The sequence below is a fragment of the Dermacentor andersoni genome, chromosome 6 (assembly GCF_023375885.2).
Source record: "Dermacentor andersoni chromosome 6, qqDerAnde1_hic_scaffold, whole genome shotgun sequence".
Taxonomy (NCBI): domain Eukaryota; kingdom Metazoa; phylum Arthropoda; class Arachnida; order Ixodida; family Ixodidae; genus Dermacentor; species Dermacentor andersoni.
In genome coordinates, this window is record NC_092819.1 from 162,280,476 (window position 1) to 162,307,241 (window position 26,766).

Sequence of the window (26,766 nt, forward strand, 5' to 3'; positions counted from 1 at the left end):
CGACATATTCAGAGGGCATACTAGAGGACGGAATAACCTTATTAGCTGAATTCATTTTTACTATGAAAAGTTTCGTGTTGAGAACACAGACTTGCGGAATGCCATTTTTCTGTTTAAATGTATGAGAACGTAGTGTGCCGAACGCACCTGAAATGGTCTATTAGAGATGAGATCAGGCAGTTCACCATTTTACCACGGATCCTGAGGACAGCCAGGTTTCTTAAAACTCCATATCTCCACGCGGTATCATAGGCTTTTTGTAAACGAAAGAAAACTGCAAGACCGGGTGGCTTGCGTAAAAATACGTGTAGAGTTTCATATTCTAGACGGACAAGATGGTCAGTGCTTCAACACTTTTCATATCGGCACTGGCGACTGTCTATTAGGTTTCTTGATTCTAAAATAAATGAAAGCCTTATATTAAGAATGCTTTCATGTGCTTTTGCCAACGAGCTCGTGAGGAGAATGGGTCTGTAACTCCTTGCGGAGGTTGGGGATTTACCAGCTTTTAGAAATAGAACTGCTGCTGCATTTCCCCACTATTTCAGCATTATCCCAGATCATATTCAAAATTCAAGAAGGACCTGTACAGACGTTGGGAATAGGTGTGCCAGCATGGAGTAGTGAATAAGTGACCTGTTGCTTAATTTTTACCTGTAGCGAAGGCTCTGTTTCATTGCTGCAGTGTAAGGGGGATGTTATATAAGTCATCTGACGCGCCAGTAGTAGGCAGTTTATGTTTTTCAGCAGACAATTTATAGCTTAAAAATTTCTTTGAGAAATTTGCTGAGCTGGAAACAACATGAGTGTTCGCCAGCTATGTCAGCCTGTTAGTGTAGTTCTGTTTGTGTGTCTGGGTTTGTAAGCAACGGTATTGTGTAAGATGAGCAATATCCCCTAAACTTCCCTACCTGTTCCCACATTCGTTTAGATGTGACTGAACGGTTTATTGATGATATGTAATGCTTCCATGATTATTTTTTCACCGGCCTTGCCATTGCCCTGTTTAGAGGCCAGGAGGTGGTTATAGGTCCAGTATCTTGTAAGATTCCACAAACCCTGTTTTGTTGTTTTTACCCTTGGTTTTACTCAGGTGTCCAACAGGGATGAATTCTTTGTGCACAAGGGTGGATGCCTGAGGGATTGCCTTTTCTGCCGCTGAAATTAAAACGACAGAGAAATTTTCATTGGCTCACTTGAAAAGGCTTCTACAAGTTTTGTATGTTCCATAAAAAGTGGCCATTCAGTAAGATGTATTTTCCACGACGCCGTTTGCAATTTACATTGGGTAGCGGTGACGCGGGTTTGATGATAGCAGGTAAATATTCGCTGCCATGTAAGATGTCCAAGACATCCCATTTAATATCAATAAAAGCCCATGGTGAGCAAGAAGCTCAATCCAAGCAACTAAAATTGCTTGAAGTAGGAGGAAAATGGGTCTGTTCACCTGACTTTAAGAGATAAATATTATTACATGAAATAATTTTCAATAAGCTGTCCTCTTCGGTGAGTTCTATAACTGCCCCAACATGTACAATGGACAATCAAATATCCCACTAAAGGAATAGGCTCAGGCAACTGTTGTAATAAATTTTCTGGCTCTCTACTTTCAATGCGGGTATGAGGAGGAATGTACATTGAACAGATGCTGACCGTTGTATACGACAAAACAGTGACGGCTACGACTGCAGGAGTAGTGTTTAAGTGAACATTACGAGTAAGAGTGCCGGCTTACACGACTGCAGCGACTGCTCCTTACAGACGGCTGGAATGTTCGCGGTGCCTTCGGACAACATAAAACCTATGGAGAATTGACTATCCTCAGGGCCTATGTTTGTTTATTCTATGCAAAATGCTACAGGTGAAAAGTTGCTTGTTAATTCTTTAATGTGACCTAAGTTGTGAATCAGGCCTTTGCGATTCCAGAGTATAGGGGCGGCCTCTCTTCTGTATACGGGCATTAGGCACATTAAAAAACTTGTGTATTACAGACAGCTTCTGCGAAATGCTTGCAATAAGTTCCTGAATGACAATGTTTAAGCTGCAATTTATATGGAGCACTGATGACACTTTCATGAGTTATAAAACATAGAAAAAGCGTAACCGAATATACAGTGGCGGCAGATAATGCTTTGTGACCTTTTCACCGCCTGAATATAAACAATAAAGTGGTGTTTTGTGTGATTGCCATGCTGCTTCATCAAACATCCTCGCGTTCTAAAATTGAACAGCGTATTATTGCTACATCGCCCAAATATCCGCACTTTTGCGTGAGAGAGGAGCACGATATTAATATTTGTTTAAGGTACGGATGAGAAACTCGACAAATACACTGCGCGCCGCCTGACAAGACATTGGGGTTGCGAATAAGATTCAGAATATCCTGCAAATGCTTCACCTTTCGAACAAAACCAATTCATGCATTCATGCACGTTCTAGAGGAAAACAGTAAAAATTCTTTTAAATTTCGAGACAAGGGTTGGCATTAAAATGAGAGCCAATAATTAGTATCTCGTACAAAAGAGAAAAATTACGTGAACGCAAACTTCATACTCATGACATCTTAAGTACAAGTTTAGGATGCTTAAGTAATTTATGAATAACACGTGTGCATTGCAAATTTTCTCCCGCACAATATTAAATCACTATCCGCGGTTAATAAAGGTATATGACTGCACGACCTTTCAGTGCAGTGACTGTACGTCACGACATATTAAGTAAGTTCGAGAAAGTCTTGGTTAGCGCATGTTTCTTCCCGCAGACTCCATCGTAGTCGTCCATGTCCAAGTCGAAGAGCATGGCTCCAGCCACTTTTGACTGCGTCCAGAAAAAGAAAAAAAAAAGAGTGATGTTAACGCTATGACGTTTAGTTAGTATTATGAGTAAATTAAGCACTGCACATGATGAGCGATTGCCGCCTCGTAGCATGAATTGATTCATAGCCTTCGATGCCCTACATAGCTAACTAATTACCGTAAAGAGTGTCGTATAGTGCGTAACCGTACGCTCGGAGAAATACTCTCAAGATATTCAAATGCACCAACATGCGGAGTACACATACCAACAAATTCGACTTGTTACTTTGGAGCGCCCTATGAAGGCTCCGTTACACGAATTACAATATTTATTTTGAAAAGTGAAAATAGGGCGCTAATGACGCATCTGATTGGTTCACTTCATGTTTTAGTTTTATTCTGATAACCAATGCATTGTTTCCTATGAGACCAGCGGGAAGCCTCAGAAAGGATACGGAGCGTTCGTTCCTTCCCCGTTAACACGAGCTCAACAATGACTGACACAAAACAAAATTTGCGCAGAGGCCAGAAATGTTTGACGACCAGATAGCGGAAATAAAAAGGTTAGGGGCTACAAATAAAGATCACTCACGCATAAAAACGTGTGTAATAAAGAAATAACACGATAAGGTAATGGCGATGATGGAGCACTCAAAGCCGGTACGCGGGCGTCCGGCGATGCCACACTTTGTGCACCTCGCTTTTCTTTATTTTCTCGTAAGAGTCGATAGTTTTTACTGCCCCAGCAGCGCGCATTGCGTCGAGACGGTGGTTCACAAACATTTCGAACACGCACATGCGTAAAATAAAGAATAACCTCATACAGAACTTTCAACTGCACATTAAAAAATGACGGACTAACGCGATAGATGTATGATACTAGAAGCAAAAAGTATGTGACGTGAAGTTAGCTTTTTGGTTGTTCCGGTCCCATGACTACTCATCGCTTTCTTTTCACAGCTCCACACCACCCAGTCAGTCCATGTGTCATTCGTTGTGCACTCTTCCTACATTTGCTTGGAGATGGCTGAAGCCCACCTGCTCCGTTATGTGCTAAGAACGCGTCTCACATTTAACTTGTACGACACTCTGCTAGCAAGTATTTTGGTTTAGCGCCTGGTTTAGCCACTCCAAGCTAGAGAGAGGCGCAAGGAGTTAAAGTGACCATTAGGTATATTACTTTGTTTCCATTCGCTTATAAGTATCACAGATGGGGCACAACCCTCTTCACGAAGCATCGTCCCCCTGCAGCTGGTTCTTTTCATGGCCCTGTTAAAACGTAACTTTGCGAATCATGTCTACAGTATGTCTCGCAGGAAATTGGGCTAGCCACCTGTAGATCTGAAAAATGTATATAATCAAAAGCACTGTTACGGGAGATCTAAAGAAAAGGTGGTTTATTTACAAGATGCACTAGGAGAGTGAAAATGGGCAGCAACAGCAAAAATGGCGGACGATAAACCTCACTTCGTACTATTCTTGTCCGCTCTACACTTAAGCTTATTCTATATCCATAGGACAACCGACTCATAAGACCAGCCTCTGGCGGTGAAAGCACCGAATCGGCGCAGCTGAACAAAGCTACATGAATGAACTAACACACAAGCCATTAAGTGGTGTGCGGGACACGATAGGGCTTGAGACGGACAGTGCGTACAACGTCCGTGCGAGGATAAGCAAATGATGACAAAAGCACTGGTGGAGTGATTTCATAAGTGACATCTGTCACTTGGCGGCACACCCGATATGGAGCGGCGTAATTCAAATGCAGTTTTTCTGACAGTCCGACACGTCGTGTTGGGGACCACCAGAGGACCAGCGATACAGATACAAAATGGGTGATTCTGTGGTGCCTGTTCTAAGAGGCTGTTGGTGTAACTGTGACTCAGAAAATCGAGTGTGAGCAACTTCACGTGCATGGTTAGCACGGGCTATAGTCTCTAAAGCATGTTCAATGGAGGGGGGGTCACCCAGAAGAAAGCACCGGGGTGTCCATGTGTAATGCAGAGTTGCGACCGCATAAGAGAAAACATGGCGAATAACCAGTGGTCTCATGCTTGGAAGTGTTGTACACGAATGTCACGAAGGGTAATGCCGCGTCCCAATCCTGGTGGTCATCAGACAAACATTGCCAACATGCCGGGAAGTGTTCGGTTCAGGAGTTCTGTTAGCTCATTCGTCTGGGGATGGTAGGCCGTAGTCAATATATCCTGCATTGCCCAAGATTTTAGAATGTCATTGAGTATTCTCGACAGGAACTGTCTGCCCGGTCGGCTAGCAGTCACCGAGGAGCCCTGTGCTGAATATTACGTTTTGCAACAACTCTGCAACGTCGGTGGCACAGCTAGTGGGAAGTGCATGTGTAGAACATTTAAGGATATTTAACGGCTTGTAATCGCAAACCGCGTAGCATATTCTGTTAGAACGGCGACCCACTTGTTTTTAGAGGCGCATAAGCGAAACGGACCAAGTAAACCGAGGCCGACGCGGTGTAATGGCTCGTACGGAATGTCCAGAGGCTGGCCAGCAGGCGGCATTGTCGACCTTTGCCAGCAGTGGAAAAGGTCGCACGAGCCCACGTAACGGAGCACTGAACGGGACATCCCAGGCGAATAGAAACGGTGGCGTGCGTGGTTGTATGTGCATGACGCAGCATGCTGGCCCGCCGTTGGTGCGTCGTGCAGCTCTGCCAGCACAGTGGAACGGAGGTGAGCAGGGATGACAAGCAACAGGTCAAGACCACGAGGGAGTAAACTGCGACGATATGTCGTGTAATTGCGGGGTACAAAAGGCGGAGAGAAGGATCAGGAGCGTGGGAGTACAACTTTTTGATGTTCATACGCATGGACGCGTCAAGGCGTTGTTAGGTAGCAATGTGGAAGGGTTGAGAGAATGAAAGAACACAAGCGCCGGAGTCGCTTCGCTGGATATACGGGGTCTCTGGAGAGGCAGTCGGCATCCTGCTGCAAGCGGCCAGATTTGTAAACTACTGTATATCAGCATTCTTGAAGCCGCAGCGCCCAACGACCGAGGTGACCAGTGGCATCTTTGAGAAAAGACAGCCAACAAAGAACATGGTGGTCAGTAATGGCGGTGAAAGGTAGAATGTTAGGTAAGGGCGAAATTCGTCGATGGTCCGAACAATAGCGAGACACTCTCTGTGTCATCGACCAGTTTTGCTCAGTAGAGTAAAAAATTAAGGCGGCTGGCATTAACGCAGTCCTAACTACGGTGGCATTATTGTCGGGTGGTCAGGGTCTACAGATAATTTCCGGGTTGGTTGGCCAATGCAACATCACCCACGGGATTTGCACTGCTCAGTTTTCCGAAGTGGGATGGCGAGGCTATGAGGACGACGAGCGATGGGCAATCGCAGCAGCAAGATTATAGCACGGCGGGTCATTGCGGACGTGAAGGGGCGAGGACCGGCTTTCTTCCGGTCGGGAAGCGCACGCGGGACGAGGACATGAAAGCGGACAATAGCGACAATGGCGTGATCAATCGACAAGTGTGATTGATCTCATTGCAGGTAAAGCATATTGGCTTGTCTTCATGCGTGCGAAACTGGCTTGGGTCGCGGTATCCGAGATAGTTCGATTGTGGGAGGGGAGGTCGAAAGATATTGCTGACCATAGGGCTGCTTACAGCACAGATGGGACGGATGCTTCGCGAACGCTTCGCGTACGACAGCTTGAACCGAAGACACTACCAGGCGGGACTCGTTGTAAGAGCGAGCCTGAGGAACCGATGGAGACGCAGGCTCAGTCTTGCGCCGGACAAGACGCAGCACGTTTTCGGCACTAGGTTGCTGCACCCCTCCACACTATGAGGTAGCGGTGGTATTAGGGAGCCGAGAAATTGTGGTGAGACACGACGGCTTTTTGCTTGTTCAAAGCGTCGGCACTCTCTTACAATGTCGTCGACGGCCGAGTAGTTCTTGTACACGAATAAATTAAAGACGTCGTCGGCGGTGCCTCTAAGAATGTGGCTGACCTTGTCAACTCCCGCCATCGTGTCTTCGATCCGCCGTCACAGTGATATTACATTCTGAATATACACAACGTACATTTCAGTAGATCTTTGTTCCCGGCACCAAAGTTCCTTCTTGGCAGCTCGCTGGCACCCCATTGGCTGGTCAAAGAGTTCCTGCATTTTTTGCTTGAAGGTGTCTCAACTGGTTCAGTTGTTTTCGTGTGTTTGGAACCAAACATGGGCCGTTCTCTTGAGGTAATGGATGATAACATCCAGCATTATAGTTAGGTTTCACTGGTTGCTCTTGCTGGATCGTGGGTATTCAATTAGCCAGTCTTCGGCGTCCGTGGTGTCAGTGTCGCAGAAGGAACCAGGGCCTCGGGGTTGGGTCAAGACAATCGGTGTTGTGGTAGCCGAAGCCGAAGCAACGGCCCTCACAGTCTACATTGTCGAATGGCCAACAAAACGTGCACGGCGATCATCATCCCACCGTGATGTACACCGAAACTCCACCAAGACATTATGGGGAGATCTACAGAAAAGGGGATTTCTTTACACTACCTACAACGCTCTAAAAAAAGTTTCCACCTTTTGTGTTTTATTTTGTCCCCAAACAATAATCTTTATCCGTCTTCTGCGCTTTTCCTTTCTTTAACGCTGCGAGCCCAGTATTTCCTCGTTACAAACGGCTTGCGCATTATCATCTTTACACAGCATTCTCGACAGGAAAGTAGCGAGCGCCCAGTTTCAAGAGAGGAAACGCAAGCAAGGCAAATGACGATTATTGTTTGGAGACAAGATAAGCTCCAATGGGTGCACACTTTCTTAAGAGTGAAGAAGACTGACAGTGGAGCAGCAACAACAAAGATGGCGGACGATAGACCTCACTTTGTCCTCCTCTTGTCCGCTCTTCACTACAGCCTCTTTATATACGCATGGACAACTGGCTCATAACAATACGATGGGTGATCTTTGAAATAGCTTTCAAATTATTGCGTCTTCAAATGTTGTCAGACTGGAATTACAAGTTTCGCAACATCCCTTGTGGCACCAGTATTCTTCAACGCCTATCAAAAATTAGTCGAGCACATTATTGTATTTCTGTGTTGCACTGCATGGGCGCCATCATTTTTAGACACGTTACCACCCAACTGTTTAAGACCTGCTGGCTTCCTCTTCCTGACGATGAACGATGCAGTGAGTAAATGCCGGGAAGGTCTATTCTCGCTTTTGGAGGGAGTTACTATTCTCCATTAAAGAAACAGTTTCAACTGAAGGCACGAATAGAACGCTGTGCGCCGTGGTAGCTTTGTGATTGTAGAGTTAAGATTGTTGTTAAGTTAAGTCGCTTCTACGTTACACGACCATTGCAGGTGCGAACACTTTTGTGGCCAAACTTTATACAACAATGCTACCACCTTGAAAAAAAGCCAACTTAAACACGCTAAAAACTGTGCGGAGCATAGACACATACGCAAGCACATCTTGCAAAAAGCAGCCGTAAACTGGGTTCAATATAAGAGCTAATGAAGAACCGTAGCACTTCACAAAGCCGTGCGGTTTTCGCAACCTCCTTGAAATCAGCCTGCCCGACGCTATGCTATACCACGATTTTTAACGCGAAAGCGTTAAGGAGCTCGTGTCGCAGAAAAGCCGGTGTCGTCGGTGTCCACGTCAGCGGCGTTGGCCGTGAGCGATAAATCCCAGAAGGCACTTCATAAATAAAAAAACATCTTGCAAGATGGGCTGGTGGGATTCGAACCAGGGTCTCTGGTGTATGAGACGGAGACGCTACCCCTCAGCCACGAGTTCGATCTGTCAACGTGGGACAAAATCGCCTCTAGTAAATGCGGTGTTGCCTTAGAAACGTGCCGTAGAAAGTTTTACTGCGGCGTATATCGGTAATTATGAGCATGTAATTTACAGAAGTCGCAGTTTCACGAGTAGCGAAGCACGTTCCCGCTACATTTCTTCGGCGCTCTGCGCACACGCAGATCCATCTTGCGGCAAACACAGTCCTCGCAATGTACGTCGCTGCCCCGACACGTGGCGCGCCACTCGCCCCATGATCGCGTCCGCCTTCATGGCGCGTCGCGGCGCGGCTGTCTGTGCCGATCGCGACGTTCGGCTTGCGTACAGATTGTTTGAGTAGGCGATGCGAACGGGGTGCGATAACGCTATCGCGTTCCACTCTTAAAGGCGAAGCTTAAGCGTCCTCCAATATTTTTCTTTGTGCGTACCGCTCACCGGATGGTAAAAAAAATGTTTTGCACTCGCGTTGTCTGGCACGGCTTGAATATGAAGTTTTCATCTCTAACACACTTGATTTGTGCCGCTAACGCACTCGTATAATCGGTTTGCGCGTACTGTCGTTGCACTGAGTGGAGAATGGAGGTCGGAGCGCGCTGGAAATATATATGTATATATATATATATATATACAAAACCCCAACGCCTGCTTTTACATGACGCGGATTGGCCAATGGGGCAGCGAGGAGGCTGGGGCGACAGGAGGCGGCGAGGAGGATACGCCGGAGAGAGCGGAGGGCCGGAAAGATCGAGGAATGACGCTACTTTTGAAAGGCTAAGGGGTTTTATCCAAGCACAAAACGCGACTTTGATGGAACGGTTTGGAACAGTCACTGAACGAGAGCAAACGGGCTTGCTCTCTCGAAAAGAACCGCCGCTCTTTTACTGAACCACGGCTGACTCGTTCTTTGAGCGGCTCAAAGGATCCTGAAGCAGAATTTGGGTACGGGCTAATGGGGCTATTATTCCGTTGCAAACTTCACTTACAGCATGTACGTAGACAAAGGGACTGAAAGAATGAGGAAGAAAAGCGCTGACTTCCAACTGATTCCATAGCAAGGAGGCGGCATGGGTACGCGTTCAAAATTCAACCGAACCAAGAACGCCTCTTTAAGATGAACGAGCGCGCATGCGCAATCTCAAATTGGACATCGCGCATGCCGCCTACTTGCTTTGGAGCGAGCGCTTTTGTCTTGGTGTCATTATATATATATATATATATATATATATATATATATATATATATATATGTATATATATATATATGCTATTGAAATTTAAAAAAAAATCAGTAGGACGTCAGCGCTTTTCTTCGTCGTTGTTGCTGTACCTTTCTCTATGTACCCGCTGTAAGTGAAGTTTTCAAAATATCTGGTTCGCTCCTGACCAACCCATCTGCACTGAAGGCGAGGGAGTGGTTGCGACTGTTGCGAAGAAGGGTGGGAGGGCAGTTTCTATCTCGAAGCGCTAATGGATGGCGCGAAAGTCGCACCCAGCAGAAGACCCGTCTCTGCCAAAACGGTTCGGCACGGCTCAATGAACGAGAACCAGCTTCCTCTCTCCAAAAGAACTGCCGCTCACTTATATTGAACCTCCGCTCACTCACTCATTTTTTAAAAAGAGTGGCTCAAAACATTCGAGGCGCTCCTGAGCGACCCATCTCAATCTAGCCCTGAATTTTATAATTCCCGTGGTGCTTTACAGCATGGCGTTGTTTCTGCTTGAGTGCCTCAATTTTCTGTTGTTATTTGTACTTGCAATCACCAGGGGCCCAATAACGTTAAATTATTCCGGTATGTTTCTATTCCAATGTCTTGAGGTGAAACTTGCGTAACCACAGACGCAAACATCGGGCGGTAACCTGCAGCGTTGTTTGAAAAGCCCAGTGAAATGCGCGTCTCGTTTGTAGGCTGTCCCTTTCTTTTGCTTTCAAACCCAATAGCATTCCCTACATTGTGCAGTTTTTCTTATCTAACTGGCTCAGAAGAAGCGAGGAGCACGCTCAAGTGGAGATAGTTTCGATGGGGCCGAGCAAGTACAGTGAAAGTGGAAAGCCGGATGAGGAGATTGGGACCGGCGTCTGCGAATGGCCCGCTTCCGATCCCTTAACTTGCGCTGCCTGGTCGAAAATCGCGGCGGCGTGCAACGGGTTTAAAAATGTTGCTAAAAGGTATCTTCAGCAAAGAAGAATTTGCCGAATGATGTCGTCTACGTACCGAAAGGTCTCGACAACATTATACAGCCAGGCATTTTTTTATTATTCGCAAATAAATCCATGCTCCCCGGCAGTTCCGAGTAGTTAGTGCTACTGTGATCTGCGGACAGCCATCTTTGATTGCTTTCGGAACGGGGCAGTCTCCGGCTATTCAGAATATATTTCAGTTTTGTTCGGCATATTAATACGCCTTTAACGAATACACGTCACATTAACGCGCTGAGTTTTTGCGGTTTTGCGACGTCGACTGACAGGCAAGTGAAGTGGGTGCAGCCCGAAAAGTTTTGACAAGTAGCAATTGGTCAGACGATGCCTTTATTACTAATGGCGAAAAGGCGTCGAATCAGGAATTATCATTTTTATTTTGTTTCGTCTAATCATGCATAATCGGTGTCCCCAGTCTTCGTGGCGTGACAGACAGCGCAGAGCAGATGGGTCGACCAATCATGGGGGGCTGATTGCAGGATTGGAATAGAAAAGTTTGGAATAGCGTTATGTTATAGCGCCCCTGTATTTTTTATTGCCATATACCTTTGTCTCAGTTGTCGCAGGATGTTCATTTATCCTACATTTTTGTATTACTCGAACCTTCCGTACCCTCGTACTACCCACTACATAGTTTTTGTACTGCCCACTCCTCCTTCGGCCTGATTATCTGGCAGTGAATAGATAAGTAAATAAATAAATAACTAAATAAATAAATAAACAACGTAATAAATGAATAAATATTTTGAGTCGACAGTCCCTTGGTCTATGTGACTTCCAAACTTCAATTGTTTAAGGATTTCTTTTAAGCTTTAAGTGCTCACACAAAGATTTGCCGTGGGACAATACTTTTGAATCCAGCATTTGCCACTGTACCGAAAAGTATTTTTCCACAGGAGACGTTCTTACTTTACAATCACGCAATTCTTCAGCCGAACTGCAACTACAACCAGAGGTCGAGTTCTGCAGTTATACGGGCTACAATGGCGGACAGTGATTGGGCGACCTCCTCGATAAGCTGGAGTCACTGCCGCCTCGCAAGCGTACGTCTTGGCTCGACTCCTGGCAGTTGCCGTGCGGGAGGGCGCATGATGTCGGTGGAAGCTCCAGTCTTCTTCAACGTAGAAAGAACTCGAGACGCGCTTCCGAGATGGGCTCTTGCTGTCTAAATACGAGCTCCTAGTGCAGCGGGAAATCGCTTTTCGAACGCAGCTGCAGCACAAATGCTTGGTCGGATACGTCTGAACAATGCAGTGGCACCAGTGACCTTATAACGTGAAAGCATTGGAATATGCTTTCATCTAAATCTCCCGACGTCAAACTTGCGTAACCACCGACGCAAGCACCGAGCGGTGGCCCGCAGCCATTGTTTGAACAGCTCAGTCAAACACTCTACTCCTTTATAGCAAGTAAGTTTGTTTGCTTTCAGGGGAAATAGCAGTGCCTACCTTCACAGATTCTTATCTAATTAGCTGATCAGAGGCGAAGGATACGCACACATGCAGAGTGTTTCTGTTGAGCCATTCCAGTGCGGTGAAACTTGAAAACCGGATGAGGAGGACGATGCCGTTGTTTCCGAATGGCACGCTTTGTCTTGTTTAGCTTGCGGTGGCTATTGCAAAGTCGCAGCGGCGTGCAACGGACGGTTAAAAATTTCCCCATAACAAATTTTGGCCGTAGTTCGCAGAGCGATGACGTAGATATGTAAAGGGATCTAAAACGCTATAGAGCAACTCATATTTTTTTTATTATAAGTAAATAAATCTATTCTCACCGGCAGCTGCGAGTACCTAATGCCTGAGTGATCAGCGGGCAGTATCTTCTATTCATTTCGTAACGGGGCACCTTTCGGCTATTCCACCGAAACGCTCAGTTTTGTTCGGCATATTAATGCGTCTTCAATGCGTGTATGGCACTTCGTCATGGTGAGTTCTCGCGGGTTTTTGACGTTGCAAACAGATAGGCGATGTTGGAGGACACCGAAATCTTTCGAACAACAGCGGAGGGATAACGGTCAAAGAGGCGTAGAATGGGAAACAATTATTTTTCTTTTGTTTGGTAGAATTGTGCATAGTCAGTGTGCAAACGTGATAGTACATGCGGTGTAGAGGCTGTAATTTAGTAATCACAGGCGAGTGAATTAAAAAAAATATTCTCGTAAAAATATCCATTTTTCAGTGTCTTTCAGTGCAATGGTTTATGCTTGAAGTACTGCGCAGTGTGTACGTTCAAGGAAGCTGGTTTTACCCTGAGTGTTGGCGGATCACTGTGTAAGCGGGGCAAAGTTGCGGGACGCTGGCTGCTTTGATACTGGGAGCTGATATAACGCTGGGACTCGAAGGGACACGTCCGCATTGGCACTGCTTTATTTGAGTATCCCCGGATGGTGACAAAGCACCACCGAGACAGCACTGATCACGACATGAGCATTGAATTATCATAATTGATATCCATATACAAACACGCTATCATGGTATAAACTGCCATAACCTGGCAACACACCAATTACGCACGATTGCATCTTCGTATTATCAATCAAACTAACTTTATTTCAGTTCAGTTTACACAAAACAGGGGGTTGAGAATAAGAATTTACCGAGTATTACGATACTCCATAATGCGAAATCTGAGCGCAGCTCAATGCGTGTTTTCATTTCAGGCGCCAATATCTTGTATAAAAATTATTACGTATAGGGTTTATATAAGGAACCCAAGGTGGCGAGTAGCGCAGCTGGCGCGGATAATCTGTCTCTTTCGGCACATTGCAAACGGACCGAAGTGTGGCACGACTGCCTCGCTAATCGAGAGATCGCAAGAGGCAGCGCCTGGGTGACAAGTGGGCGCGATGCAGCGCTTTGTTTCCATGCGGACTGCGCGCGTCACTCTGACGCCATATCGTAGCCATCATAGCCGCACAGCCCGTCTTTCAAATCACTGCACTTTTCTTCTCACGCTTTCGTTCCACCAACGACGAGAGCGGCCGTTCGTCGCGGGGGAATCCTGCCACTAGTGCCAGCAGTGGCAACAACACCCAAGGAAGCGTCACATCGAGCCTTAATCGTATACCCGCTCGCCATCGCCCCTTGCAGGAGCAGTGATAGCCATCACACACGCTGGTACCGCGGGCTGACTTCAGCAGCTGACGCCCCGGACGAGCGCAGGCGCCCTATAACGTAAAACTATTCCAATATGTTTTTATTCTAATCTGGTGACGTCTAATTTTCGTAACTGCCGACGCAAGCACCGGGAAATCACCTGCAGGGTTGTCTGAACAGACCACTCAAACGCTCTTCTCGTTCATAGGAGGTCACTTTTCTTTGCTTGAAAAACGAATAATATTGTCTACAGTGAGTGGCTTGTCATATTTAATTGGCTGACAAAAGCCGAGGAGCACGCTCAAAAGGAGAGGGATTCGATGGGGCCGAGCCACTGCACTGAAAGTCGATAACCGGATGAAGAAGGTGGTGCCGGCGTCTGCGATTGGTCCGCTTTCCCTTACTTAGTTTGCGGTGGCTGGTCGAAAATCGCGGCGGCATGCAACGGAAGCTTAAGAATGGCGCTAAAACGTATCCTCAGCGAAGAAGAGTTGGGAGAATGAGGTCCTAAACGTGCCGAAAGTGCTCAAAAACGTTACACGGCCACGCAAAAACATTTATAATACGCAAACAAACTCATGTTCTCTGGCAGGTGCGAGTACCCAGCGCCTGAGCGATCGGCGGCAGCCATCTTTTATTCCTTTCGGAATGGGGCAGCCTGCGGCTATTCAGAAGAAAATTCAGTTTTGTTCGGCATATTATTGCATCTTTAATGCGCACACGTCACTTTGATGCGGTGAGCTTTGCGGTTTTGTGACGTCGCGTGACAGGCAGGTGAAGTGGCTGCAGCCCGAAAACTTTTGACCAATAGCCGGGCGCTAATGGCGAAAAGGCATCGAATCAGAAATAACTATTTTTCTTTTTTCGGGGTAATCATGCATAATAACTCTGTACACGTCATATCAGATGGGGAGCTGTCGCGGTTTTCGTGACGTCGCATGACAGACAGGTGAAGTGGGGGTGGTCCAGAAAAGTTTTCGAGCAATCGCCGAGGGCTGATTACAGAATTGGAATAGAAAAGTTTGGAATAGTTTTACGTTATAGCGCCCCAGCCCTCCTCACCTAACGCCACCGTGCCTCCCCCCCCCCCCCCCCCCAATCGGAAGCGCAGATGAGATCGCTCAGGCGATTGCTGATGCAATGGCGGCCGGCAACTCAGCGCGTGCATAGGCCGTCTACCCTGCACTCCCTCTTTGCCTCACGCTTTCACTGTAGCCACCTCCTCCACTTTCCTGCTCCCGTTGTCTTCTTTCATATACCGCTGCGCTCCGCGTTCGCTTTCATGTTTCGCTAAGTTCGTTCGCTCGGTTATGAGGTACGACGCCGAGGCATGCCGATGCTCAACGCAGGAAGCGGCGCCTAAGAGCAGCGTTCAGAAAAGCAGTACAGACGACAGCTTGACTAAGCTTTCGAGCCAACTATCGAAAACAGGACCCGTATTCGCAAAACATCCTTACGCCAAAAACGTTCGTGCCAGCCCAAAGTAATGTAGGACACAGCATTGGAGAAGGTGATCCGCCAACGAAAAAAAAGCACTTACGAACAAAAAGCTTTGTGAATTCGGTCCCAGAAGCCTCTAACCGGATTTTGTAATACGAATTTAGCAGTTACTTTCTCTGTAGTGATAGTGGAGGCTCTTGCACAGAATTCGACAGCCGGTACCCACACTTTGCGCGTCGTAGCACAAATATAGTTGCATTTTGGGAAAGTATCGCTAGGAGGAAACATTTATGCCAATGGCATCCAACGCGATTTCTCATGTATGTGTCAATGCTGTCAATACAATACCAAGGTGATATGTCATTTCTCATTAACTTTGTCGACAACGTATGGTCTAACTATTCCCGCCACAAAGCGCTAAAAGGTTACTCTGATAAATATCTTGCTCTAGCAGTTCATACTGAATTGCTCTTTCATGCATGCCCATATCGCTCACGGAAGCCTCAGCGGGGGCTAGCTGCCTTGAGAAGCAGTGAGGCCTAAAACAAAACAGAAAAAGTTTAATAAAGGTACACGTGAGGTAATAAAGTGAAGCGTCGAAAATTAAGGATACATGTACAGGGTAAATAATAGAGGCGCTCACCTTTAAAATATGTGGAGACAAATGTAGGCCTCCGTTCATCATTCATAAAAAATCATTTTCATGCCTTGAAAGTAACTGCTATTGAGTTGCGCAGCTCAATTGTTCGAACTGTACGATCAATGTCATCTTTCGGCTTTGCTCCTTGAGGTGAGTCAAAACATGTGCTTTGTTTTTGTGAACGCCACAGCATATATGACATGATATTGCTTGTACGTATTTAATCTTCCTCTTTCTAATAAAGCGTTAGTTGCGATTCCAATAAATTTTCGTGCCTTCTCTTGACCTGTGCGGTTCCTGCGCTGGTTCGCTACGATGCGAACAGATATCTGGCCCTGCTTAATATTTTTTGCTTTCGTAAAAGACACTAATAAGAGAGGCTAGTTTGACTAAGACATGACAAGGTGTAAAATTTCGTTGACAAAATGAAAGATTAACCACATGATGTATTGATTCATTTCGGCAAAAATAATTAATTGCTAATGTCGAGAACAATGCTTGCTTGCCAGTAGCTCTCTCCGCGGTCTTCCCGGGTATGAAATCCACCCGTTTTCTCCGATCATCTCGACGCAACCAGTCACGGCGTTGTAGGTCGTATTCCATTGCTTGTCCCCGCATATCTGAAACAACGGAACAGAGTGACTGGGCTAAAGTTCACGTGGAAATACTATAAGTGATATCGTAATTTTGCAGACGTGTAACTTACAGCGAGGTGTCAATCCTGTTCACTGGCTCTGTTATTTTGTTTTCGTGTTTTTTAATTCTGACATAGTAAAAAAATTTCTACCGACACCATCGAAAGTGGTTTCCGCACAAAGTTTGGGCAATGTAATTGAATATCCAGGCGCTGACGTTCGCTTTCAGGGTTACGTTTCGTGGCATATCGAGGCGTTCTTGCGGAGTGCGGTGCCTTCGTCGCTTGTGGAATTCGCCTTCGGTGCCGACGCATTTCGAGGGCATTTATAATAACTTCTAAAAAGAAAATTTTAATTCCTTACATGACTTGATTTTTATATATATATATACACAATGAACGGCTGGCGAAACGAACGATAAGGCGAAAGGCCAAATCTAGAAAGGCATTTGCTTTATAAAATAAATTACGCGCTTCAATGTGTATATTCCTTGCAGTAGGAATATATAGGTAGCGTCTGTTGTTTCATCGCGGAATTCCGTAAAAAACGGGTCGATCAACGGTACATATGAAGCAGGAGTATAGGTCACTGTATAAGCCAAATAATCGTATGCGTGCTGTATCTAGCGGCGAGAACAACAGCCTGGAAGGCGCCTGCCCTGCTTCCACCCTCTCTCGCGCTGGTAGCTGCGAGAGTGAATGGCGGCGGCATAAGAGGGGGACGGTTGCTGCTGGCGCTCCAGCGCTGGTCCTTTCCTAAGTTTAGTTTAAGCACCACGTCCAAGCAAACGCGCATTGCGCTCAAATAAATGTAGACGTTTTCAAAAAGGCGCATTACCAACACTGTTTCTTTCTTCTAAGGTGGATTTTAGAAAGGGGCAGAAATTTCCTGCTTGATAACGCTAAATCCAGGTTTCTAATTATTAGACTGACTAGTTGGCATCTTAGATAGTCTCTTTAAAATGCATGCTGAAATTTAGAAATATTACCCAGTAGTAGAGAACTAACTGCTGCGGAGCAGAAGCTGTTAGGCTAGCATCAGTTATAAATTATTGGTTCTTAATATCGCATAGAAAATCCACTCACCACATTATTGCTTCAAAATTTATTGGTGTTGTATTTATTCATATGTCAATGTAATAATAAGAAGCTTTTACGGAACTATTTACTGAAGAAAATTATTGCATTTGTAGCTTCTAAATAACTTGCGTTTCGAAACTACCGCTATTCTATGTGACTTGCCATTGCAACGGTACATTTTGTTCGCCGTGGCGCCTGACTGCACGGCTGAAGCTCAGAGGTTTAGAGGTACCTTGCCACTATCGCACATACCGAACAATTCTCGTTAGCCAATGCACTACGCGATCCTTAATCCTTTCCTCTAAGCCTCGACGCCCCGCCTACTCGACTTGTTCATCCCGTGTTCTGGTACCAAACGCAGTCTGCCATCGGTCATGAAAGAAACGCTATCGCAATAATAGAAACAGTACATAGTTGCAGCAAAGGACTTAACAACAAGCGGCTGTTCATTACCAACCTGTAAGAAAAACTACAAAAGAGAATACGTTTTATAAATGTTTGAAAGGAACTCGACAGTTCCTCTAAAATCTAATGCTGAAAATACTCTATGTATCTCGGGCCGCTCATGGTAGGCTTTGCCACTTACACATTAAAAATATGTGGTTTGCTTGGTCTCTGTGAAAGAAGGAAGGAGGTCGAGAAATAACTTTGCCCATCTGCTGTTTAAGTAGAGGGATTTTGCAGAGCGCTCTGAGAAAGGTTGTGATCTATAGAATGCCTGGTATACAAAAATTAAAAGCTCAGTGCCCTTCCACTCCGTGAAGAACGATGACCAGCGAAGCTGTCCATGTGGCCCTTTAGTGGCGAACTGCACGTCCGGCGCTGGTCGGTCCGGCATTGCACTACCTTCGGCATCGACCCACGTATGGCGAGTGCTTGACAGCTGCGTCATCTGAGCCGCGGGTCGGCGCGGCATTGCACAATCTTCGGGATCGGCCGACGAATTGGGGAATGCTTAACACCTGCTTCACCTTCGCCGCGGGTCGGTCCGACATTGCACAACCTTAGGGATCGACCCACGTATGGCGAGTACTTAACACCTGCGTCATCTCAGCCGCAGTTTGGCCCGGCATTGCACAAACTTCGGGATAGGCCGACGAAAAGGGGAGTGCCTAACACCTGCTTCACCTCTGCCGCGGGTCGGCTGGGCATTGCATACCTTCAGGCTCGACCCACGTACGGTGAGTGCTTAACACCTGCGTCATCTACGCCGGAGGTCGGCCCGGAATTGCACTGTCTTCGGGATCGGGCCACGTATGGGGTCTGCTAACACCTGCTTCACCTCCGCCGTGAATCGGGGCGGCATTGCACTATCTTCAGGATCGGCCCACGTATGGGGAGTGCTTAACGCGTGCTTCACCTTCGTCGTGGGTCGGTTGCGCTAATGGGCCCGCAAACGTCGTTCTTTTGCAACGTTTCAGTGCCCATTTGCACTTCTAGGAAAGCCGCCGCTACTTCCGTTCCCTCCCTTCTGAGGACCAACCGCACGCGACCCAGCCATCGTCAGTCCAACGGGCAACTGATGAGATCTCCGGCACGATCTCTACTTCACGGAACGCATGACACATATGATTGGTTGGTGATATAACGTCGTTTTAATGTAGTAGGGCTACGTCAATCACGGCACGTGCTCCACGGCACGCACGCAGGCGGCGTCTAAAGCGGACGCCGGAGCAGCAGGCTAGAGTTTCGCGTCGATACACGGACACGATGCAGGGCGAACTAGCCCTTACCAGCTTCTCTGTAAAAACCCGCCTGGACAGTACGTCCCTTTTCTTGCACTGATTCGCCGCCTCTCACGTGTTGTTTTAAACGAGTCTGCCGTTATATGGTCCTCACACGTAGCTAGTTAATGCATCTTTTGCGAGCAGCTTTCTTAGCGTACTTGACTCACTTTTACGGGGCCATAAGGCCGTCGGTCTGTAGCCATTTTCCCGTCAACATGCGTCACTCGGCAATCTGTAGCATAATGGATCAATCATTGGGCTGGTGTGCTGACAGAATAGGGTTCGCAAGCAGCTCCCGTACAATTTTGGGTCACTGGGTATGTGGGAATGGTTACGTGCCGCTTATTAGTTAATTTCGCAACTAATGTTACAGCATATGTGCCACTGATTATGTGCTGCTCTTCAATTAACCTTTTGAAGCTAACCTGGGTCACTGGGTATACGACACTTGGTATGTGCTGCTTTTTATTGAACCTCTTTGACGCCAGCTTGGGTAACCGTGTGCCATTTAATATGTGCCGCCTCTTCAATATAAAAAAGAAAACTTAACGTTTCTCCGGTACTTGTGCGGAATTGAACCTGCGTCATATATATTGAGACATATGCATTTGAATTCACACAAGCGCCACGCGCAAACTTCGCGGCAGCTTCACTGAATGACCTTGCGTATGTAGAGGGGAAGCGTGAGAGAGGAGCTTCGCTGATACGTGACATGTCTCTGTGGTGGCAGTACAGTGCTTCACTACTTTGATTCATTGCTAATAGCGTTAATTTCCGCATTCATTGTGATATGTACTCAGCCGCGTTTTTCTCCAGCATGTATTGTACTTGCCAAAGCTCGGTCGACGTGCTTTCTAGTCATCCCGTCGCGTGGGCTTTGCCAGAAACATAACGCATCCATGCTGTCTGCTTGCAACTTTCAAACTTTTAAAGTTTTTATTGAACCATTGGTAATATTTGTTTTCGATGCAACTACCAGTAATCGCTACATGAAGCTGGAGACAGTAAAACGCGCAAGTGTCACTGATGTCCATTTTCCCATGGCAATTTTTCAGAAGCCACAAAGGGGTCTAATTTAAAGCAAGAGCACGCGCGCGCTTACAGAAGACCTAATGCCGTTGGCCCACAAAATGTTTATTGTAGACGTTTGTGCACCATCCAAAGACACTGACATTTGCCCCACTAAATCTCCTTCTGCCTTGGTGACACGTAATGAATACTCAAGGGCTGGGAAATTATTTTGCTGCAGTTAAACGACACAGACACCGCAACAACTACTTCCTTCTAAAACACCTTGGCAACACGCGTGCAAATGGCCAACCAATAACATTTCAGTGGAAACAAGGGTGGCGATCAGCTTTCCCATTTCCTTGCGTGCTGGTACTGCACAACGGTAGTCACTGCTTCTTGTTGAAAGATACGTACTTTTCGTGTATAATGTTTCCAGCTTCCGAGACAAGCCAACGCATTGGGTCATTTTGAAGGCTTCCTTGTGTTCCCCCGAGAGGACGTCACCGCATTCTATTTTATATGGGCTTGGCCACCGCTCCTCCCAGTTATTCCGCAGACTTCATGTTTTCCGGTTCCTCACATTACATAAAAGGCCAATGTTATTTTTTTAATATAATAGGCTCAGACAGGCCAACGATAAGTTTCTCAGCAGATGGAATCAAAGAACCCTTGCAAAAGGTGGAAGAAGTAGGGTGATTGTTTCAGAGAATCTGTAGTTCTCCTCAGGTAGCCATGTAGACATGGCGAGAGCTCTTCATGATGTTGTCCGAGGGTGATGTCAAGTAGCCGTCCAATGTTACTTTGGTGTTCTCCTCCGCAGTCGCCGTACTGTGTTTGCCAACTCATGGTACGTTCTATATTGCGTGCGCTAGCTTGGATTTATCATTTTTGCTCATGAAGCACATTTAAATTACGCTCATGTGTGAACAGTATGTGAACAGCGCACTCGAAGATTTCTACATGCAACTCAATTTCAAATACTGATCTGTGCAGCTTTAGGTGGAAAGCGTACCGCTTAGCTTTGTATGGATATGGCTCTTTTTTACTTTTTGGCAACTTTACACAAAGACAGAGAAATACATTTCTCGGAAACGTTATAGAAACTTGTAGCCAGCCACGAGTTGTGAGCGATTTGCCTCAATACAGGTAACAAAAGCATAAGAGAAGAAAAACTACCTTCTACTAGCAAAACGTATGAGTGCCAGCACTTTCGCCAGGTAAGTATGTACTGCGAACTTACTGACCTGGTGGTATGCGACATAGCTGGCGCTATCAAGCACCACCTCCCGGGGCAGCGGTGGATGTGGGTGTCCACGGTGCCGTGGACTGGGCTGTTCTAAGTCGAAGTAGAATCCCGCCAATGAGAAAGTCAGCATCATGCGAGACATCACCAGGTGGGCCTGATCCTCCGTGGCATACGAGGCACCCACTGAATTCACCAATTTCGCCTGCACACAGAATTTGGAGCTGAGTAGGAGACGGCGAAAGTGTGGGCATGCGGCAAGGCAGCTTCCCCTTCGCAATTCGAGCCTTGCTATATCCGCTGACATGTCCGTTCTTGGTCCTATCGCTCAAATGAGAGGCAGCAAATGTGGGTCCAAGGTCCTCATTATCATGTGTTCCTCTATGATATCAAGAGTCTGGCTTAAGTTTCTTGATGTAGTAGCCGTAGAACATAGGCCTAGTGGAGAGTGCTCAAATCTTTTATACAAGGACATTGTTACCCCCTAAAAGGAGAATACCATAGCCGCAGACGAAAGCTTACGGGGAAATAGTACCCAGAATCTGTCCTAAACACCGCTTCTCAAATGTAGGACCAATAAATACTTAATCTTATGCAAAACATGTCCATTAAGTGACCCGCTTGTACTTGCACCACAAGCGATGAAAAAATCGGGCATCTGATGCATATTCGCTCGTAACAGTGGCCGTAGCTTCAAAAAAGGTTGCTTACGCTGCAATTTACACTATAAATAAAGCAATGCAACACTCATGCTAACTCGAAAGAAGCCTGTAGCAAGTGCCAGGAAAAATTTCGAAAAGAAATATGATGCAGATGATACTGCAGACTACGCCCCAAGTGCATACTAGAATGGTCGAGCAGTTAAAATTTATTAAGTATTTCTGAAAACGCTGTTTTGACTTGCAGGAGGAACACTTTTTCTGCAACGAGTGAACGTTTTTCTGTGAAATTTCAGTCAACAATTTCACAGTGACCGTTGCAGTGACTAGCGAAAAAGACAATTTTTGAATGAATACCTTTTATATGCAAATTTCTCCGTTTAAAAACTGCAGAAACACCTTTCAATATCTGAACAAATATTGAATTGTTTCTCGCTAGTGGAAGTTGATATATTCCCCAACACTTTTAAAGCCATTTGTTGGGGTATTACCCCCTCTTAGCATACCAAATGCAGTTCAGACGGGCGGACTTATCCAAACTTAGAGGCGAACTGCAACAAAACTTAGCACTGCATAAAATGCTGAGTTCAAGATATTGTACATGTTAAGAAGCATGCACGCAAAATGTTCCGCTTTGAATACGAGTGGAAGCATCACCAGATTTCACAAAAATAATGGGTTTTGTCCCTGAACAAAAAAACGGAGTCAATAAATTGTACCGGCACAGACGCATGTCTGTGCCGGTACATGTCTGGCCGCCATTGGAATATGAACCTGGCAACGTTTAACGCAAGAACATTATCTAGTGAGGCGAGTCTAGCAGTGCTATTGGAAGAATTAGAGGGCAGTAAATGGGATATAATAGGGCTCAGTGAAGTTAGGAGGCCAAAAGAAGCATATACAGTGTTAAGGAGCGGGCACGTCCTGTGCTACCGGGGCTTCGCGGAGAGACGAGAACTAGGAGTCGGATTCCTGATTAATAAGAATATAGCTGGTAACATACAGGAATTCTATAGCATTAACGAGAGGGTGGCATGTCTTGTTGTGAAACTTAATAAGAGGTACAAAATGAAGGTTGTACAGGTCTACGCCCCTACATCCAGTCATGATGACCAGGAAGTCGAAAGCTTCTACGAAGACGTGGAATCGGCGATGGGTAGAGTGAAAACAAAATACACTATACTGATGGGCGATTTCAATGCCAAGGTAGGCAAGAAGCATGCTGGAGACAAGGCAGTGGGGGAATATGGCATAGGCACTAGGAATAGCAGGGGGGAGGTATTAGTAGAGTTTGCAGAACAGAATAATATGAGGATAACGAATACCTTCTTCCGCAAGCGGAATAACCGAAAGTGGACATGGAGGAGCCCGAACGGCGAGACTAGAAATGAAATAGATTTCATACTCTGCGCTAACCCTGGCATCATACAAGATGTGGACGTGCTCGGTAAGGTGCGCTGCAGTGACCACAGGATGGTAAGAACTCGAATTAGCCTAGACCTGAGGAGGGAACGGAGGAAACTGGTACATAAGAAGCCGATCAATCAGTTAGCGCTAAGAGGGAAAATAGCGGAATTCCAGATCAAGCTACAGAACAGGTATTCGGCTTTAAGCCACGAAGAGGATCTTAGTGTTGAAGCAATGAACGACAATCTTGTGGGCATCATTAAGGAGTGTGCAATAGAAGTCGGTGGTAACTCCGTTAGACAGGATACCAGTAAGCTATCGCAGGAGACGAAAGATCTGATCAAGAAACGCCAATGTATGAAAGCCTCTAACCCTACAGCTAGAATAGAACTGGCAGAACTTTCGAAGTTAATCAACAAGCGTAAGACAGCTGACATAAGGAAGTATAACATGGATAGAATTGAACAAGCTCTCAGGAACGGAGGAAGCCTAAAAGCAGTGAAGAAGAAACTAGGAATTGGCAAGAATCAGATGTATGCGCTAAGAGACAAAGCCGGCAATATCATTACTAATATGGATGAGATAGTTCAAGTGGCTGAGGAGTTCTATAGAGATTTATACAGTACGAGTGGCACCCACGATGATAATGGAAGAGAGAATAATCTAGAGGAATTCGATATCCCAGAAGTAACGCCGGAAGAAGTAAAGAAAGCCTTGGGAGCTATGCAAAGGGGGAAGGCAGCTGGGGAGGATCAGGTAACAGCAGATTTGCTGAAGGATGGTGGGCAGATTGTTCTAGAAAAACTGGCCAGCCTCTATACGCAATGCCTCAAGACCTCGAGCGTACCGGAATCTTGGAAGAACGCTAACATAATCCTAATCCATAAGAAAGGCGACGCCAAAGACTTGAAAAATTATAGACCGATCAGCTTACTGTCCGTTGCCTAGAAAGTATTTACTAAGGTAATTGCAAATAGAATCCGGAACACCTTAGACTTCCGTCAACCAAAGGACCAGGCAGGATTCCGTAAAGGCTACTCAACAATAGATCATATTCACACTATCAATCAGGTGATAGAGAAATGTGCGGAATATAACCAACCATTATATATAGCTTTCATTGATTACGAGAAAGCGTTTGATTCAGTCGAAACCTCAGCAGTCATGGAGGCATTGCGGAATCAGGGTGTAGACGAGCCGTATGTAAAAATACTGAAAGATATCTATAGCGGCTCCACAGCCACTGTACTCCTCCATAAAGAAAGCAACAAAATCCCAATAAAGAAAGGCGTCAGGCAGGGAGATACGATCTCTCCAATGCTATTCACAGCGTGTTTACAGGAGGTATTCAGAGACCTGGATTGGGAAGAATTGGGGATAAGAGTAAATGGAGAATACCTTAGTAACTTGCGCTTCGCTGATGATATTGCCTTGCTTAGTAACTCAGGGGACCAACTGCAATGCATGCTCACTGATCTGGCGAGGCAGAGCAGAAGGGTGGGACTAAAAATGAATCTGCAGAAAACTAAAGTAATGTTTAACAGTCTCGGAAGGGAACAGCAGTTTACGATAGGTAGCGAGGCACTGGAAGTGGTAAGAGAATACATCTACTTAGGACAGGTAGTGACTGCTGATCCAGATCATGAGAGTGAAATAATCAGAAGAATAAGAATGGGCTGGGGTGCGTTTGGCAGGCATTCGCAGATCATGAACAGCAGGTTGCCATTATCCCTCAAGAGAAAAGTGTATAACAGCTGTGTCTTACCAGTACTCACGTGCGGGGCAGAAACCTGGAGGCTTACGAAAAGGGTTCTACTTAAATTGAGGACGACGCAACGAGCTATGGAAAGAAAAATGATAGGTGTAACGTTAAGGGATAAGAAAAGAGCAGATTGGGTGAGGGAACAAACGCGCGTTAATGACATCTTAGTTGAAATCAAGAAAAAGAAATGGGCATGGGCAGGACATGTGGATTTTTAGAATTTTATGTTTGTGAAGGAGTGGTTCTGTATGTTCTCAGAACGAGGAATTTCCTATTGATCTAAGTGTCTTTTTCTGAATAAGGAAGAGTTTCTGCAAGTTTGATGCAGTCGTGTTTCCCCATATTAGCATGCAGCAATGTAAGTGAGAGTTAAAGAATTAAAAATATACCATCTTTTTAATGCTGACTGCAAAAGTGTGACGGCTCTGGCTTAATACACCGGCGGCTCTACTTAATTTTGGTAATGAAATTTTCACATGTTCATTCCAAGACATGTTTTCTGCGATATTGACACCTAGAATTTTAACAAACTTTTCTATTTTAATTTTGAATGGCCCGAGAGCAATATGGTCGTCTATATTTTCTAAGGTGCCCGGGGTGCGAAACAACACACACTTAGATTTTGACTCATTAATAATGAGGCTATTGTTCTGGCACCAAATCTGCAAGTTGTGACAGAACGCACTTCCCTTTTGCCTTACAATATCAATGTTTTTCCCCTTAACGAGTACCGAGCAATCATCGGCATAAATAACATATCTACAATCCTCATGTATTTTTACAATATCATTAATATAGAAAAGAAAGAGAAGTGGTCCCAGTATGCTACCCTGTGGAACTCCAAATTCAATAGGCTGTAGGTGAGATTTATACTTATTTAGTACGACGGATTGATGACGCGCACTCAAGTAACATTTAATAAGTTGTTGTGTTGTGCCACGAAACCCATAATGCTCTAACTTATCCAACAATATTGGATGGTTGACTCGATCGAAGGCTTTGCTAAAGTCTAAGATTATACCCAATGTCATTACCTTTACCTCAAAATTGTTTAATATTTCTTCCTTTTAAGCTAGAAGTGCTGTCACAGTGCAGTGTCCCTTCCTGAAACCAAATTGGCAGTCCGTTAAGAGGTTATATATTATAGTAAATTTCTCAATACGAGAATTAATCACTTTCTCGGGTCCCTTAGAGAATACAGGCAAGATTGACACCGGCCGGTAATTACCTAAACAATTTTTGTCACTATTCTTGTAGATTACTAAAACTCTTGCTACCTGCATGTTGCTTTGA

General features: G+C 45.6%; 1 protein-coding gene across 1 annotated transcript in view; it reads right to left on the reverse strand.

The window, feature by feature from the left end:
• Nucleotides 1-1,317: 1,317 nt before the first annotated feature.
• The window catches only part of LOC126523729 (endochitinase-like), a 50,027-nt gene continuing 24,578 nt past the window's right edge, over nucleotides 1,318-26,766 (reverse strand). Inside the window, exons 5-7 of the mRNA XM_055066847.2 lie at nucleotides 21,647-21,850; nucleotides 16,457-16,570; nucleotides 1,318-2,817 (exon numbers count right to left, since the gene is read on the reverse strand). Coding sequence (XP_054922822.2) covers nucleotides 2,704-2,817; nucleotides 16,457-16,570; nucleotides 21,647-21,850 — 432 coding nt within the window. The 3' untranslated portion in view covers nucleotides 1,318-2,703. The remainder of the gene's footprint in view (nucleotides 2,818-16,456; nucleotides 16,571-21,646; nucleotides 21,851-26,766) is intronic.